We start from the raw sequence: 18,573 nt of genomic DNA on the forward strand, positions 1-18,573 counted from the left end.
ACGTAGACTTTGGGCGTGGCTTATAGCGCCACCTATGGGCGCACATGGGCCACTAGCCATCTGGGAGTAGTGAGTGACCTGTTGCATCATTGGACCAAAAAAATCTGTTCAAGGACTTTTTGAGCTATTGAGCCATTTCATGGAGAAGTGGAAAAATAATAATAAGAATACTAACAATACAAACAATGTGTCTGTGTCATACAAACAATAGGTCAATAGGTTTACCATGTCATACAAAGATGACATGGTAAAGTTAGTTTGAAGTTCGATATTCAACAGATATTCGGACGCCCAGTATTGTGTTGTTAACCGGTGTTTAGCGCCGCTTAGCCAATGATTTTGGCTGCATAAACAACGCGTATGTTTAGGAACCATCAACAAATTACACATTTCAAAAGTCAATAGCATTTCAACCACCTTTCTAATTTTTATCACACACACACACTTCTGCCACGGGGTGCCACCCCTCAAAATCTCCTGCCACCCTCTTGACACACCATGAATATTTTTCTAGACCCGCCCCTGTTGATATGTCCCCTTCTTTGTTGATTTGAACATTCTGAATATATTCACTGCATATTGTAATCCTTTTCCCCTCAATCTGGAGGTATTATTCCAAAAATAATTACTAACACTGACCGGTACGGTATGCTACAATACAGCAGTTTACGGACTTGACGGACTAACAACGGTAACTAAGGTGGGCTTGGCTTACGCGAAAGGTTAATTACCTCTTGTGAGGCATGATTTCCTCCTTGGCATATTTTGTGATACCACTGTCAATCAAACTCAAGCTGGAGTAAAGAGTTGGAGTTCAGACAAGAATTGGGTGCACAGTTTTCATATTTTACTTATTTTTTACTTTAGTTTCCATCAGTTGACAAACAAGCAAGGTATCTCCCCCCAATGAAACTCTACAATGTTCAAAATAAAAATATACAACCAGTAACACAGAGTGAAATAATAGTGTCTATAGAAAGTGTGAAATGCACCCTTCTAAACATTAAAGGCTAGAATGTATTCCTTTTGTCACTTGGTTTTGGAATTTCTGTAGTATTTTCCCACCTTTGAGAGTGTATGGAATCTATGCTGTAAATGCAGAACACATTTGTTACATTTAGTGCCTTCACAACACTTTGGACAAACAACAGCATACATTTACACTTTAACGGTGTGGCATGCTTCAGCTGAAATTTGGTGTAAACAGGATCTTTGACGGGTGAACTGGCACTGGTTCTCAGAGACAGAACTTTGTTCAACTGAAGTTCTGAAATTTCTGGTAAAAGTTTTGTTCTTAAAATTTGTTTAGTCATATTGCCAAATATGTCATTGCACAAGCACGCTGCCACCTCACAGTGGAAAGGTAGGTAATGCAGTAAGCAACACATTTTCTAAAGATACATCTTTGCTGGTATAGTAGCGCAGACTGGATTTATATCCTTTTTGCTCCAGAAAGTGAACCCGTCCTTGGTCAATTAGCAGTTTGCAGAGGCTGCCTATGTGTTCACGATCCTCAATTGATAAGATTCTGAAAAAATTAAAGTACATTGAGATTTTTAACATGCATCTTATTTTTGCACTTACAAAGCTGAAGCATTTTAATGTAGATTTTTTCCTCTCTCTTTTCCAGACATTTTGGATCCCTTAAAATGTGACTTTGATAGTCCATCTGAGCATTGTAGTAAACTTTGTATTTTTATGCCAACATTTTACAAGGGTTTATTTGTTTTCAATAAATGTTACAATGCTCAGAGTACCAAAGTCAAGTTGTAAGATAGTGTATTGCAGTCGAAAAAACACTGAGCTATAAAACCATTAACAGTCTGTAGCTGCGTCTTAACTAGTCACTGCTATTATGGAACTGAAATCATGTCAACTATGCACAACAGTAAAATGTTGCTAAACACAAAGTCAAATTTGTAACAAGATATTGACTTCAGAAAAAAACTTCTTAAGTTTATAAACGAGTAGTTCAGTTTATTTTTTTATCAAATACATTCAACATTCTGGACACATTTTAGTATTATGGACAGCACTTTCTACAAAGAGCATATTCTCAACACTATCGTTGCACCCTATGTGAGTGCGAATTTCCTGGGACCTCCATTTCTTTCAAGGTACAGTATAGATGAAGTATATTAATCAAGTATAAAAGTCAAGACATTTATTAATCTTTTACTTGTGGCTAATATCTTGCCCAACTTTCCCTTCCCAAAAGCAGACAATGATCTAAAGCACACTGCTTCCAAAGTTTGCATTGCTAATGTGGGAATAAACTGGGCTAAGACGCAACATAATTTTATGCTTCATGTATAGAGATCCAAACAAAGTGGACTGTCTTTTCTTACCCACTTGCTTTGTATACAGTATATTCGCAAATTCCTTGCAGACTGAAAAAACCCCACTACGTTATTGATTTATCACACAAAATTATCTGATTAACCGAAAGCCAATACTTACTCCTTCAAGCTGTTTCCATCCTCTCCCTTAGTTGACTTCTCAGTAGTATGGTCACTTTGACATGGCTGCATAGGACTCTCTTTGGCCTTTCTTATACCGCAGGTAGCCCAACTTGACATGCGCTGGAAAGCATCAAATTCTGAAGCACCTAATCCTCGCTCTCTGAAGAACTCCTTTCCCACATAGTGCCTCCAGTCACAGCGATGGTGGCAGCATAAGGCAATGGCTATTCCAGATACTTTGACCTCGCCATTCAAAGCTCTGTCATCTGGTTCTAAATCCTCTATGGGTAGAGGCAGAAATTTACACATTTTTCTGGGTGGCTGGTCATCCATCCCATGATGAGTTTTTCCTGATCGCTCCAGCAGACATCTTAGAGCCAGATCTGTTTAGAGCAGCAGAGGTTTAACAGTAGAGCACAAAACACAATTCCAACAACCACTAGTAAAATCACTATAATCATAATGAAAATTATGTACTAAATGAACAACAACAAATAATCTGTATATTTTATATATTGCATATGAATATACTGACTTGACTAATTAAATGGTCAATGCGATCTTGTACACATTTCTGCAGAATATATTTGGCAGCTAAATAATATTATTAGTCTGTTTCTGCAGGTTTGTTAATCCAAAGAAGCAGTACTTAAGGTAATTTAGAAATGTTTCTGATCCCAGTGTATCCTAAATCAAAGATCTATGTGAAAAAACTATACATGTTGAGATGCTGTTGAATGCTACTTCCACTGACTAACTATAAATGTAAAGAAATATGTTTACTGGTGGATGGACAACATCTACTTCATTTAGACAGGATGACAGCACAACAAATTTGAGCAGCTTTAGCTATGACCTCAGTGATTTATTTTAAAATACCGTATTTCTTCAAATAAATGCCGCCCTCGAATAAACGCTGCACCAAAAATGAACATTGGGTAATAAACGCCGCCCTCGATTAAACGCTGCACCAAAAATGAACATTGTGTAATAAACGCCGCCCCAGAAATACGGTAGTAGCAGCATGTCATTTTAATGAACATTCTCTTGTGTTGCACTAGAGGCCCACTGCTAGCTAAATACGTTTCAAATATCACATCAACATACCTTACTTAGCAAATGACTCTAGCTAGCTAGAAACTAGCTGCTAGTCAGCATTAGAAGGGAAGCTTACGAAAGAATAGCCAGAAAACGAATAGCAGTCTAGCCTATTGCTAACACCTGTCTAGATTATGGATAGGGATGGGTATCGAGAACCGGTTCTTGTTTAGAACCGGTTCCCAGTGAATCGATTCCTTGGAATCGTTAGCAAAATTCCTTAACGATTCTGTTAACGATTCTTTGTGCCGTTAAACAATTAAAATGCTAAAATGCTATTAAAATGCTAAAACGCGAACGTCTGTCTGAATAAACTATAAAAGTTCACGCACGCATGCGCGAAGACAGACTGCAGCAAACATGGCAACTAGGAAGAAGCGTTCTAAAGTTTGGTTGTATTTCACACGACAAAATGACAACAACGCCACTTGTAACGCGTGTAAAAAGTCTATTTCGTCGAAGGGAGGAAATACTACAAATATGAAGAAGCATTTGAACACACAGCATGGAATGAAGTTACTGGAACGTTGTGTGTTCGATGCATGCAGCAGCGCAGCTAACGTTCGCGCTTCATCTCTAACTATCTAAGGTAGAGCTAAACTGCTCAAAAGTGATCACAACCACTTGTTACTGTGTGAAGCAATTTGCCTTTATTGTGTGTAGTCAATCTAGTTATCTTCTGTCCCGTCGTTTGAAGCATACATTTTAGCTCCGGCATTCGTCTCCCATTAGTATTGAAGTTATTGATCATTTCACGTTATCGGGGCGGCGTGTGTTATCAGCAAAAGTTTGCGTGTCCCATTATTAAACTGAGCATATCTATTTTTAATACATTATTAAACTTAGCATTTTAATTGTTTAACCTTTTAATAGTCCAGTTAAATGTGCATGAAAACGCCTAAACAACATACCCAAAGTACATTGAAAGCTGTTGTTGAACCATTTGGAGTACATGCATGTAAATGGTCTCTTTTGAAAGGTGACACTGAAGTTATTTCCCCTGTTGTTAGGACCCCTGTAAGTCCTACTGGTGTTGAGCAATAGAAGCTTGAACACAAGGAAACTGAAAGTTTCTATCTCCGACTAGATTTTGTTTTGAAAACAGAGGCCTGAAGAGGCCTAGAGGTGGTAGGTGTTAGCTCATTTCAGAGCCAGTCAAAGCCAGTTTGAGAAATGTGTTTAGAACGAGTGTGTGTGTGGGGGGGTGCAGGACGCACAGACCTAGTTGGCTGTAGAGGGGAACATCGATAAGGAATCGAATCGATAAGCAGGAATTGATAAGGAGTCGGAATCGTTAAAATCTTATCAATACGCATCCCTAATTATGGAGAGAGATATGTCTCAAAAGTATTCGTAAATGCAAGTACCATGATCCACAAATGTTACACGATTTACAAATGTGTTTTGCGATCCACAAAATTCTTTTTTGATTTGTAAGTTGGCATTTACATAAATGTGCTACGATTTGTACACATAGATGTCCATTTGTAAATATATCTTTTGTAATTTCTTAAAATACTTAACATTTCGTGTGTGCATTTCTCATGGTCTGTCATTTGTAAATCTACAATTCGCGTGTGAAGTGTTGAATCTGCATTTGTGGATCTATTGTATTTGTATTTCTATCTAATTATTTGCAGAGAGTGACAAGTACCTGTTGGGACGCTTTAGGCTACCAAGAGCAGTCCTCATGGATATTTGTAACAGTCATCTGTCTTATGTTTTTTTGCCTCAGATTTCAGATCAAACCATTTCTTTTTCACTTCATCAGTTCTGCGCCCTTTTCCAGATACAGCGTTCACTGCATGAGTAATTGCATTCCATGCATCGGTTTAATTTACTGCTTTGTATCCACCGCTGACACTAAATATGATGTGTCAGGTGGCTGAGCGGTGAGGGAGTCGGGCTTGTAATCAGAAGGTCGCTGGTTCGATTCCCGGCCGTGTCAAATGATGTTGTGTCCTTGGGCAAGGCACTTCACCCTACTTGCTTCGGGGAGAATGTCCCTGTACTTACTGTAAGTCGCTCTGGATAAGAGCGTCTGCTAAATGACTAAATGTAAATGTGTCGTTTGTCGCCAACTTCTTGCAGCAGTACCTCCACTTCAGAATTACTAAGGTTTTTCTTTCTTTTGGAGTCGCGGCCTCCACCGTCTTTACGACATTTCTCTGAGTGTGCACACGGCCCTGCCATCTCATGTCCTTTTATGGGAATTAACAGTGCGTTCACCTATGCTAAATTGGAGCAACGGGGCACAAGCTTTCAATTTACGACATATTGGGATTCATCATTCTAAAACCACACCTGCTAACAATTCTGATGTTTAGGAACACGTCATGAATCACACATATACTTTTCTTAGGAACCTTCTTAAGAACAAATGTAAGAAACAACTTTGGAAGATATTGGTGAATGAGGCCCAATCAGTAGATCAGATATTACCTTATCTGTTATTATCCTGTATTATGTCTTATTGTTCCATTCATGTGTGCATGAATACAAGAAACCTAAACAATCTGCAGATATTACATTTAGTCACTTAGTCATGTTTACTTAGTCAGATATACTTATAAACCCAAAGCCAAACTGAATAGTCACACCGTTCAGTGGTTTAACATTCCCAGCTGTGGAATAAACAGCAGTAAAGTACGTAAAATGTATCAAAGTTTAAAAGCATCAAGTCCCACCCTAGCGGTCCCTGGATTTACCTGTTGCTGCACCACACAAGTGTTTACCCATGCCAACCACTGGAAGTCCCTTTTCTCTGAGGATGGGAACTTTGCCTAGAAGATACAAAATCAAAGCAAACACATTTGTGACATGCTCTGGTGAAAAGGGGCCGTTGTTGGCCAAGGTAATTTCTCAGTTTTTTACATATTCTGAAAGCGCAAATTGTAAACTTTCAAATGAAGTGTCATACATTGAAATCGTAAACAATTTACATTTACATTTATTCATTTAGCAGACGCTTTTATCCAAAGCGACTTCCAAGAGAGAGCTTTACAAAGTGCATAGGTCACTGATCATAACAACAAGATAGCCAAAAAACATCGCGAGTAGCCAAAACATGAAGCACACATTGTGAACAACCAAAGTAAGTGCCAAAGGGAAGAACCATAAGAGCATGTAGTTAAAAAAGTTACAATTAAACAACATGAACCGCTATAAGTGCAAGTATACCTGTGGAAAAAAGCAAGCAACAGTAATAAAAACAATATATCACAGCGAGAAATTTTTTTTAAAACAGTTACCACTAACCACAAGAGCAACAAGTCTCGAAGCAAGAGTCATTGTGATCCTTGAGGAAACTAACATTGGGTCAAGCGAACCATTCCTAAGTACCGTTGTACTCCCGGAACAAGTGCGTCTTGAGCCTATTCTTGAAGGTGGAGAGACAGTCAGTATCTCTGATGGAGGTGGGGAGTTGATTCCACCACTGGGGGGCCAGACAGGAGAAGAGCTTGTGTTGGGACCGGGCGGTCTTGAGCGGTGGGGACCACCAGGCGGTTGTCTGAAGAAGACCGTAGGTGACGGGTGGGGGTGTAAGGCTGCAGGAGAGACTTGATGTAGACGGGTGCAGTCCCGAATTTGAAGAACATATGCGTATCTGAATGTTTCTAAACCTGGAATCCTCTAGCAGAGAAATCCCCCGTGAAAGATTCTATACCTTTTCACGCCTTCAGACAATTGTTTTTCGTGTTAATCATTAGAAGGCCAAAACGCCGGTCATTTCACCGCAGTGAAGAGAAAAGTTTTTATATCTTTGCACTCAATCAAATTCCAGGGTCCTGCCATCAGCCATTCTTTTTTTTTTATCACACTGGGAAAAGTTAGTTTAAAGCTATTTTCCTCCTGTTTTGTCAATTGCTGCCGGCTGCGCATTTGGCAATTTTTCCCCTGCATTTCAAGGCTGCGATTCACTTTTCTATCAGCAGATGTCGCAAGGGCTCCCTTACACAAGTATGTAATTCAGACAGTTATAACCTAAATAATATTTATATGTATAGCAAAATATGTATAGACTAGAGAGGGTACAACTTCTGGGGAAATTGTAAGGTGTGCTTGCATCAGTTGCATATGGGTCAGTTTTTTTTCCAGAGATTTTACAACTGATATTTCTGTATATTTTGCATACTTATTATTTATGAAGATGGCCTAGATTTAAAAAATGTAGTAGAATGAAACAGGGTTCTGTTGTAATTTCCCTTACTGCAAGAGGGAATGGTGATAGGCTGTTGCAGCCTCACATAGTTGAAACAGTTGGATCAAAATGAAGAAATTGGGCAATCCTGTGTAAATGTTTTCCTAATCTATATCCAACAACGTTGTCACTGGCAGTATCTTTGTTGGAATCGCGATTCAAACAGTACCCTCAGAAAACTGAAAAAATGACCCCAAAAACTGAGTTTGAAATGTAATTCTGGTAAAAAATGTCAAACTGGCTAATTTAACTAGTTTACTAGAAGTGATCATTGTGTCAGTACAGTAACAACGTCTGAAGACTAGGGGGCCATGTGATGTGACCGGATATCCGCGCTGTAGGGAAAACCGACCTGCCCACTCCAATCGTTTGGATATTGAATTGCATTGATTGCTCTACACAGGACTTATGATCATCATTTGATACCCCTGTCGTGGTTAATTGCTCAGTCCCACCACAATACTAGTTCAACAACGCAAATACAGGGAAAATAATGCTCAAGTATTAGCTAACTGGCTAACACAGCTGGTAACATCCTGTGCTTTGGAGAACTGGATTATCTGCTACAGAAGAGCACAGCCTAGCAGGCATAATATACAATTGTCCTCACCTGGAGAAGCCGGCTGTGCTCAAGTCTTTATGCAGACCTGATCCCAGGATGGATAAGTAAGTTTTACAGCTAAGTTAACTACTACACTACCGATGTGTGGGAATCACAAGAGCTAACCAGTCGAAGGGCGTACAAAAATACAGGGTGTTGATATCACAGCCTGGAAACAGCTAGCTACATGTTATCACAATGGCATTTGCTTGTGGTGTTTCTGCAGTTGTCTTGCTTTTTAGTTTTTAGTTAGCTAGCTATCTACCAGAAGTTAACAAGCTACTAAACTAATGTTCTACTAGGTAATCGCGCGTGAGTTTGTGACTAGCTAGTTAGCTTCACTTTTTTCCACAAAAACGTAATGATGCCTAAACCATCATACGGAAAGTTCACATGGACACAAGAAACACAATCTGGACTAAGATAAACTTTTGACACTGACATTGTGTATGTAGTGCAAAAATTTTGTGATGAGTTAGGGTGGGAAAATAATAAAGAAATAATATCAATGAGAGAGAATATAGGTTGTGCCTTGTCAAAGGCAGACACACAAATATGCACAATTATGACAACAATTTAATAGATTTATATGAAGTGCATTTGCTTCACTAGATAGCCATTTGTGTGTAGACAAGCGCAATTGTTATGTTATGACATTAGCGGTAACAATAATTGTAATGGTAAAATGTTTTGTAAAGCGGACATACATAAATAAATGCATTTCTGAAATATCAAGAGGTATAAATGAGTCGAGTTACAATAAATTTGTAATTTAGTATTCTACAACATCTTAGAAAGCTAAAGGAAATGTAGCCCTATTCTTGAGGTGATGAGCGCTGTTTAAGCATTGGAACGATTGGAATTTTGACGGTAACTTGACAGGAGTAGACTGCATCAAAGTAAATTAGAATATCATCAAAAAGTTCTTTTATTTAGATAATTCAATTCAAAAGGTGAATCTCATTATATAGTCATTTCCTACAGAGTGAAATATTTCAAGCGTTTATTTCTTTTAATTTGGATGATTATGGCTTACAGCTAAAGAAAACCCAAAATGCAGTACCTCAGAACATTTGAATATTGTGAAAAAAATCAATATTGTAGACTTGTTATGTCCCACTCTAATCAGCTAATTAACAACACCTGCAAAGGTTTCCTGAGCCTTAAAATGGTCTCTAAGGCTGGTTCAGTAGGCTACACAATCATGGGGAAGACCCTGACCTGACAATTGTCCAGAAGACAGTCATTGACACCCTCCACAAGGAGGGTTAGCCACAAAAGGTCATTGCTAAAGACGCTGGCTGTTCACAGAGTGGTGTATCCAAGCATATTCATAGAAAGTTGAGTGGAAGGGAAAAGTGTGGTAGAAAAAGGTGCACAAGCAACAGGGATAACCACAGCCTTGAGAGGATTGTGAAGCTACGGCCATTCAAGAATTTGGGGGAGATTCACAAGGAGTGGACTGAGGCTAACCACTCCTAAACCAGAAACAACGTCAGAAGCGTCTTACCTGGGTTAAGGAGAAAAGGGAAAGGACTGTTGCTCGGTGGTTCAAAGTCCTCTTTTCTGTATTGGGTATTGTCAAGAGGAAGATGAGACACCAGACCCAAAAATGCAGACGAGCTGAAGGCCGCTATCAAAGCAACCTGGGCTTCCATAACACTCAGCAGTGCCACAGGCTGATCGCCTCCATGCCACGCCGCATTGCTACAGTAATTCATGCAAATGGAGCCCGACCAAGTACTGAGTGCATATATATATGAACATACTTTTCAGTAGGCTGACATTTCTGTATAAAAAATCCAATATTACATAAATTTGTTTTATGTAATATTCTAATTTTATGAGATACAGAACGTGGTTTTCAATAGCTGTAAGCCATAATCATCAAAATTAAAAGAAATAAACGCTTGAAATATTTCACTGTGTGTAATGACTATATACAGGGTGTCTACAGGTATAAACAAGTTCACGGTCTTAAGTTCAAGACTTAAGACATCGTTGCTAGCGGTGGAAATGGTGGAACAGAAACTAGCAATTGCAGGCTGCTGGCATGCCTTTACGTAGGCTAGTCTATTTTGTTTTTTGGTCTGCACATGCGATTCCACCGCTCTTCTTCCGACACAACGCAGTTCGTTTCATAAGCATTTCCAGGCACCGACCTTAACCAAGAATACTTCTTCTTTACAAGCCATTTGTTATTAAACTTGCATTTCCCCATGTTTCTAAGTTGAGTGGCTATCAACCTGTAATATCTCTATTGCCGATGCTTTACGTCATCAAAAGCTGCACAGTCGGCTACGCTCTGACCTAACCATGGACAACGCAGCGCATAGCCTACTGGAAAAAAATATTCAACCTGGCAGAACAGATTGCCTGCATTTTCGCAGTGACATGAAAAAATTAAATGAAGACCCATCCAATCTGAATTTAAGACAATTTAATACTTTTTAAGGCCTTATTTTTAGGAGAAGTGATTTAAGACTTTTTAAGGACCCGCGACCACCCTGTATATATAATACGAGTTTCACTTAAATTTAATTATCGAAATAAATGAACTTTTCCATGATATTCAAATGTATTAAACACGCAGAAAGCATGCTTGAAAGTTGACAAAACTACTTGTGAAAGGTTATATTTAAGGGTTTTTTGATTAGGAGGGGGGGTGGGATATCGCACTGTGTACAGACAAACACAGCCTACATACGAAACATTACAACTATTATAGTCCAACTTCTATGGGAACTACGCTAGAAAGATAGCCAACTGAATGGATTTGGGAAATGGGGGTAGAGTTCACTCCTGTTATGACATAATGTTCACTTGTCTATTAACTGTCCTTCTCGTTGTAGATTCTAGAAACTTTAGAATTTTCAAATAAATTATACTTGCCTCTCATATTTGCAATAGGCCTACTTGAACCGTGCCCTGACAATTGTAGCACAGAGTAAACCTTAAACACGGTCATAATCTGATCACCTCAGTAAGACATGGTACTACATTAGCACAAGAACGCCCGACTTTACATTTTAAGACGCCACATACAATACCACTATCTTTCTGGATGAAGGGTTGATACCAGACCTGGTGTCATGGGAGGGAGAAGGGCCAGACAAGTGGCCCATCTTCATCAGCCTCTCCGTACTCCATACAATGGATCAAACAAATTAACATCAAAACTGACCTTTTAATGGATGTACCAACATTTCTGAAGGACTACACTGTTTGTTGACATTACAACGATTATTGGAATTTGTGTGCGACAATTTATGCTTTTCCCCTTTATGCTGTGTTGATTTAATTTGATGTTTTAATGCAACTTCCTGTCATGTTATGATAAGCTTGGTATCAATGTTGTATCCAGATTATGAAGTATATGCAAGATATAACCCTTAAGGCCACAATCCTGAAATTGTATTCCAGTTCACACAACTGTAAACCACCTCGGATAACACCCCAACCAAGGAACTGCCCAATGGAAGTGCCTTACTTGCATGAAGACACTCCCCTTTATTCAGAGTATAAATAAGTCGCTCTGGATAAGAGCGTCTACTAAAAATGACTAAATGTAAATACCAACCGCAAATCTCTCACTGAGTTAATTGATACCGCAAGTCCAGAAAATGGATAAGCATTCAAAAAGGATCTCGCCAAGCTCCTGAGATTCAACATTACAGGTATTGCAACACTTTCTGGACGATTCTGCAGAAGTAACCAAACGCAATTCTAATCAATGCAAATCTGAGATAACCCAACTCCACCGCTGAATATTTTCACGAAATAACCATTTGATCGGATAACACAGATTTATTTACTTAAGCCAAGACTACTCTGTCTTACCCCTACCCATTAGTTTTGCGCGTTCGCGTGAGAGTAAGTGGCAGTGTTGTGCATGAACGCAACTTAATGACAAATAATGAATTGAATGGTGTACACGTTCATATTATCTGAGGTCTAGCTAAAACGTTACGGAATGTTTTCCTTCTCCTGAGGAGAGACGCTGTCTAAATGGAATGCTTGCACAATGTCGTTGCTCAGTGCCCGTAAAATGTTCGCAAGGTAGCCTAACCTAAACCAACTAACTCGACTTTGCACTACGTTACCCATGATTCATTGCACACACATGTAGACCAAACAAGCATCGTATTCCAAGACAACAGGTGTGTTCGACTTCATGCAGCGCTGGCGTCGCCTGCAGCTGCCTGCAGCCAGGCTGACTTGAAGTAGCCAATGGCATTCTCAGCTTCAAGGCAGCCAGCTTCAGCCGTCTGTCGGCGCCGTCGTTGCATGAAGTCGAACACACCTATTAGCTCTCGGTCTCATAAAAATGGCAAGTGGAAGCAGAGACGCAGACTCTGACTCAGTGACAACCTCTGGTGATGCACCTTATTATTTTTTGCAGGATTTCTACACACAGTGTCAGTCTGATAAAGATTCCGACAGTAAAAATCTCACCTTTCTGTGTAAATTGTATCCTCCTGCGCTGAAAAAGCAAGTCCGGACATCAGCCTCATCTGCATCTAATTTAAAACGGCATGTGGAGCTGAAGCATCCAGCTAGCCTAAAACGTTATCTGCAAGTATATGAAAGTCAAAAAAAGACCAAGACCCCCTGCCAACAGACCCAAACCACATTGTCTGCAGCCTTCAAGGGTATGATTTCCCAGCAACAGGTAGACAAACTCGTAATTGACTACATAATTGGAGATTTACAGCCTCTGAGTAAAGTGGAAAAGCCCTCCTTCATCAGGCTAGTGAATGGTTTGCAACCAGGCAGACGTGTGCCTTCAAGAAGGCAGGTTCAGGGACTGTTAAATAAAGAATTTAGTGAGGTTATCAGTAACCTTAAAGCTGAACTTGCTGATATTTACCATGTTTGCAGCAGCAGATTGTTGGTCAGCTGTCAACAAAGGATTTATGGGCATTACCATTCATTGGCTGGACAAAAATGATACATCACAGAGAAGGTCAACAGTCCTTACATGCCGCCGTGTCAGAGGAGCACACACACATGATGTGCTGGCAAAAGTGTTGGCAGATGTGTATAAGGAGTTTAAAATTCAAAACAAAATTGTGTGCACTGTGATGGACAACGCTTCAAACTTTGTTAAAGCATTCAATTGTTTTGGAGAGAGTGTTGCCATTACTGATGCAACTGATGAACCAACTGAAGATGATGCATCAGAAGAATCTGGCCCTGCTAGTGAGAGCTCAGATGAGGATGATGGGATTGAGCCTGCACCTCTCTCAGATTTAGAGGATCCTTGCCTTCCACCTCACAGAAGGTGCATGGCTCACACCTTAAAGATCCTGTAAAGTGGACCTGGAAACGAGTTTTGAGTTTGCCACACCACAGAATAATGTGTTATTAACTACCCATCCAAATTCGAATGAAAAAATAACACCGACAAGTATGTTAAATTAGGCTTTGAAATTGCGAAAAAATCAGCAGTCTTCTCTGCTTGAGACTGGGGGGGACGTGTCGCCTGAAGGAGCTGAAGCTCCGCCCCTCACTGCCTAGTGCCTACCTCCAACCCAGATAATGGACGCTATGTCAAGCCGAACAAAACCGTATAGAATTAGAATTTATTTGTTCAATGAGTGAAACATACAGATGCATATAAATGAAATGTTCCCCTGAGCTGTAACAGTAAAAATGGACACCAGAGACAGCAGACAGGAGCTCTCCAACTAGGCTACTTCTAACACATTAGCTACCATATCACCAAGACACCATCATTCTACACCGAGTAGCCTAATATCAATTTAGCGGTTTGCACTAACTCATAGCAGAGATACCTCTGGAAAAGTTATCTAGTATAATTATAACAAGCACACAGAACTGAGTGATGAACTGCTGGCGGCGGTGGATGGTCCAGGTGCGACCGGAGGATGAACGGCCGGAGGGGCGATGCTCAGTACGGCTCCGCGCTGCAAGAGAAGCCGTGTGTTGGTGAACCCCGTCTGTCTCTGGTCCATGTTAAAACTGTCCGCCGTGAAATGGTCAGTGCAGAGGCGGCTGTTGGAGTTTATCCGAAGCTTTCCATGAGCGTGGCTCTTCACAAAATCTATCCACCTATTTTTCCTTTCATTATCAATAGGGAACTTAAATGGTGTTGCAGTGCAGCTGGAGTTCTTGCATCCAGGGAAGATGCAGTTGCGGGTGGTGGGAGACATCATGAAGCTAGCTAGCTAGCTGATGTAGGCTACAATAACAGTACAGCAGGAGGAGCCATTCAGTGATCTGACGTAGATAGGGCGAAATGACGTAGATAGGGCATTTTTTGGCTCCGCCCATTAAAAGGTGATCTGGAAACGGAAGAGAAACTGTCCTTCGGTTTAACTCCACATTTCAGTGTGACAAACTTTTAGCGCTTTGCACATGCTTTCAGGAACTCATTTCACACGTATACAATGTACTTAGAAGCAAAACATGGAATTTACTTTACAGGATCTTTAAATCTGGTTGCCAAAGACACAGAAAAGGTATCTGATACAGTACAAAACGCGAGCGAGGCCCGTCTTTTCAAAGGCATCTGCTCTATGGAACAGAGTGAAAAGAAGTCCAAAAGCCTCCGATTTTGTTGAGGAAAAGCTTGTGATTGGCTTTGTAACACCAAATGATACACGTTGGAACTCTATGTTACTCTCCATGCAGCGACTGTCTAAAATAGCAACTACGACTCCCAGGCCAGTCTGTCTACGGATCCTGAATATGACAGACTCCTCCTGCACACTGTCTGTGATGAGATTGGCCTACGTCGATTTACTCCAGAAGAAATCGACTTCATACACAAGTTTGTGAATGTGATGAGCCCCCTAGCCTCTGCCCTGAACATCCTTCAGGGAGAGAAAAACACATTCCTTGGGTTCCTGGCTCCCACTATTGTCCAGCTGAATGGCCTATTGGATGAGAGTTTCGAGCCTACGGCTACGCAAGGTTTAATTGCATGTCATCCCCTTATCCAGAACATGATACAGTCACTCTCTACAAGAGTGGAAGGCATGCTCAAAAACAGAGAAAACATACTGGCAGCTATTCTACTGGCAGCCTTCAAGATGGACTGGGTGGAGGATAAGATGAAGCGCTTGCAGTATCGCATGATGTTGAAGCAAGAATTTCAATCTGTTGACACAGCAAATGACTCTAATCAAGCCCAGTCATCTGGTGGCTCTGAGAGCAAAAGGTCAACCTTTTTCAAATTTAACCGCCCATCAAGTGTCAACAAGTCTGAGGTGGACATCTACCTGGATGCACAGATCAATGATGACTTCACGGAGTACATAGTCTTACCAAAACTGACAAAGCATTTTGTCAAATACAACACAGCACTCCCTTCGAGCGCTCCAGTAGAGAGGCTATTCAGCATTGGTGGCCAGATGTTTAGGCCCAGGAGAAGCAGGTTGGGAGATGCCAACTTTGAAAAGCAATTGCTTTTAAATGCTAACAAAAAGCAGTAACGTCACTGTGTCCAATCCCGACCACTGTAAACTACTATTGTCCAAACCCGAACGGGGTTTGGACACTCAGTTTCCAGTCTTTTTGCCAGCATTTTCTTTTGCTATGGCCAGCAAAGTGTAAGTATTATTATTTTAGGCATACCAAACAATCTACGTGTAAAATTTCATGAACATATATGGACGTTTACATGTCTAAATAATATAGGAAAGTTACTTTGGCCGAAAGACCACTCTGCGACACTCGGGCGACGATCTTTACTCTGACAAGTGTGTCTGTGTTGTCATCGTACTGCTACTATGGGTTAGCATATGAGTGTATTTCAATGCTAGCTTAACACTACTTTGTCTTGCCAATGAAAATACACGATCATGTGTGACGTGATCTGTAGTAGAGGGGAGGAAGGATGGGGGCTAGCAAACTTTGAGAAGAGTTCAACAAAACATCCAGCAGGTGGTGGTATACAGTCAAATTGAGATTTTATCGCATAGTTTGGAGATGTTGAAGCGTGATATCTTATTGTGGAGGACATAACTACGTCCCTGGATATGTTGACAGCATTGATGGTCAGTTTGGGGACCCTGGATCAAGTTAATATCCCCGGATATCGGTTAGCTCGAAAGGTAAGAAGTTAAAGCTTAACGTGAAATCAGTTAATCAGCTGAAAACGTGATACGATTATTTTTATCAATATTTGAAGTGGCATTTAATCAGAATGTTAGCTATAAACCGGTCGGGATTGGACACAGTGACGGTAGTCTAGTCTGTAGACTAAGCAAGCTTGTGTGATTACTTGATAAGAACCTTGTTTACATGTTTACTCAGAGTGTACTACAGCAGATTCATCTAGGATTCAAATTGTTACAGAAATGATGCATTAAGTTGAAAATAATGAAAGATTTTACCTCAAGAATTATAGCTGAAAGTGTGAGAGAGCAGGAAGCACATTGAACTGCGATATCACATGTTTTCTGTTTTTATAAAATGCTTCCTGGTTTTATAGCTGTTTTGTGGTTGGTGAAAAAACACGGGTCTTGCTGGAGTAGGCTGTACAGAACAGTCACAAAGAGGATGATCATAAGTACATAATAAGATTAGTACCAAAGAAAGCTTCAAAGTGAATGATTAATTATGTGTGTTTAATGTTAATGGTTTGTTCATTAGATCATAATGGAGATCAAGTAGTCCCTGGACCAGCTTGGGAAGCAGGGTATTAGAAGGTGTGAACTGTGTGCATGTTTTCATATCAAACACACTTAGGCAAAATACATCCTCATGCAAATACAGTGACCTTCCAGGAACGAGGATCAAATCTAAACTGCTGTAGGCAAAAGAGGGAAGGATGACGAGTCATTCATCATTAAGTGAAACTTCAACAGAACTGTGGACAGTTATAGGTTGTATAACTTTGAAGGGTCAGACTAGGATTAGTCAAGGCTCTCAATTGCTTTTAAATGCTAACAAAAAGCAGTAGTCCAGTCTGTAGACTAAGCAAGCTTGTGTTTTTATTTGATAAGAACATTGTTTACATGTTTGTTTACTCAGAGTTTTGAGTGTCAGTCCCATAACAGAGGGGCACCTGAGTTCTACAGGTCTGCAGTTTACAGTATAAAGAGTTAAAAATTAGATTTTGATGTTCAAATGCATGTCATCAGTACTTGTTAAGCTGTCCAAGTAATATTTCAGGACTTTGTCTGAAAAGTTAACAACCTACCTCTCTTGAGCTGTTTGATAAAAATTGACATCTTGATTTTCATGTTTCATTTCATTTAATTTTCATTTCATGTTTTTTTTACAATATTACAAAGCCTACATTATTTAACTTAAGCCATTTTCTAAAGGCTGGTACATACAAATAAAACAAACCCCCAACAAAACTTTTTGTCCTCTGTCCACAAATGTATTTTATACATGTAAATTATATTTAAGGTCTAATCTAATATTTGGTTTCATAGCAAGGCATAGCACTATGATTTGTTGTGCCTTTTGTTTGCAGGGTATGAATAAATAAACAGGCAAAATTAGCAATAATTGGGTGTGCTTGCCTTCGGCAAGGGCACAACCTTTGTTCTCACATATATATTTATTTATTATTGTTTATTTTCGCACCCCTAACGATCCCTCAATATTTGGACTACATAGACAAAGTCGGTGTCAAAAGGTTTGTCTTGGTAGCGATTGCGTTGGTTGTATTTTTATTTACGTTCCGTTGGATGGTTTAAGTTCAAATTATGTTTTTGTGGCAAAAAGTGAAGCTAACGGTGGATAACTTGCTAGTCATAGTCACTGACCTTACTAACGTCACTACGTCACTAACGTCACGAAAACACGCATGACTACCTGTAGCAGAACATTCGTTTCGCATCTGTTAACTTGGGGGATAGCTAGGCTAACTATAGCTTTACTGCAAGGCAGCTGCAGAAACGCCACAAGCAAAGAGGCCAGGGTGATAAATATTTACTCATTTTACTTTGTGATATGACACACAATTGTGATGTGTAATGTACAATATAAGCTGATATTATTAAGGAAGTACATCTACTTTCGGAAACAGTAGTCTACTATGTCACTGACATATTAGCATCATGACATTAGCCTGTGTTGCCCGGGCAACACATACTACAGTGGTCTATGATGTATCTGTTTTCAATCGTTAAAATAAACATTCCTCACATATAAATTTTCGTTGTAGGATTTATTCTGACATTAGTAAACGATTTGTTGGTGAAATTACCATTACCTGTGGTTTCAAA

At 39.9% G+C, this 18,573-nt stretch overlaps 1 protein-coding gene across 2 annotated transcripts in view; it reads right to left on the reverse strand.

Annotated features, from left to right (window-relative positions):
* Positions 1–838: 838 nt before the first annotated feature.
* trmt13 (tRNA methyltransferase 13 homolog) overlaps positions 839–18,573 on the reverse strand; it is a 64,677-nt gene continuing 46,942 nt past the window's right edge. The window contains exons 9-11 of one of the 2 annotated variants that reach the window (XM_067230683.1): positions 6,269–6,343; positions 2,461–2,845; positions 839–1,528 (exon numbers count right to left, since the gene is read on the reverse strand). In XM_067230683.1, the coding sequence (XP_067086784.1) occupies positions 1,351–1,528; positions 2,461–2,845; positions 6,269–6,343 (638 nt within the window). In that variant the 3' untranslated portion in view covers positions 839–1,350. The remainder of the gene's footprint in view (positions 1,529–2,460; positions 2,846–6,268; positions 6,344–18,573) is intronic. The other variant, XM_067230684.1, reaches the window with a different exon arrangement.

The sequence above is a fragment of the Osmerus mordax genome, chromosome 27 (genome assembly GCF_038355195.1).
Source record: "Osmerus mordax isolate fOsmMor3 chromosome 27, fOsmMor3.pri, whole genome shotgun sequence".
NCBI classification, from domain to species: Eukaryota; Metazoa; Chordata; class Actinopteri; order Osmeriformes; family Osmeridae; genus Osmerus; species Osmerus mordax.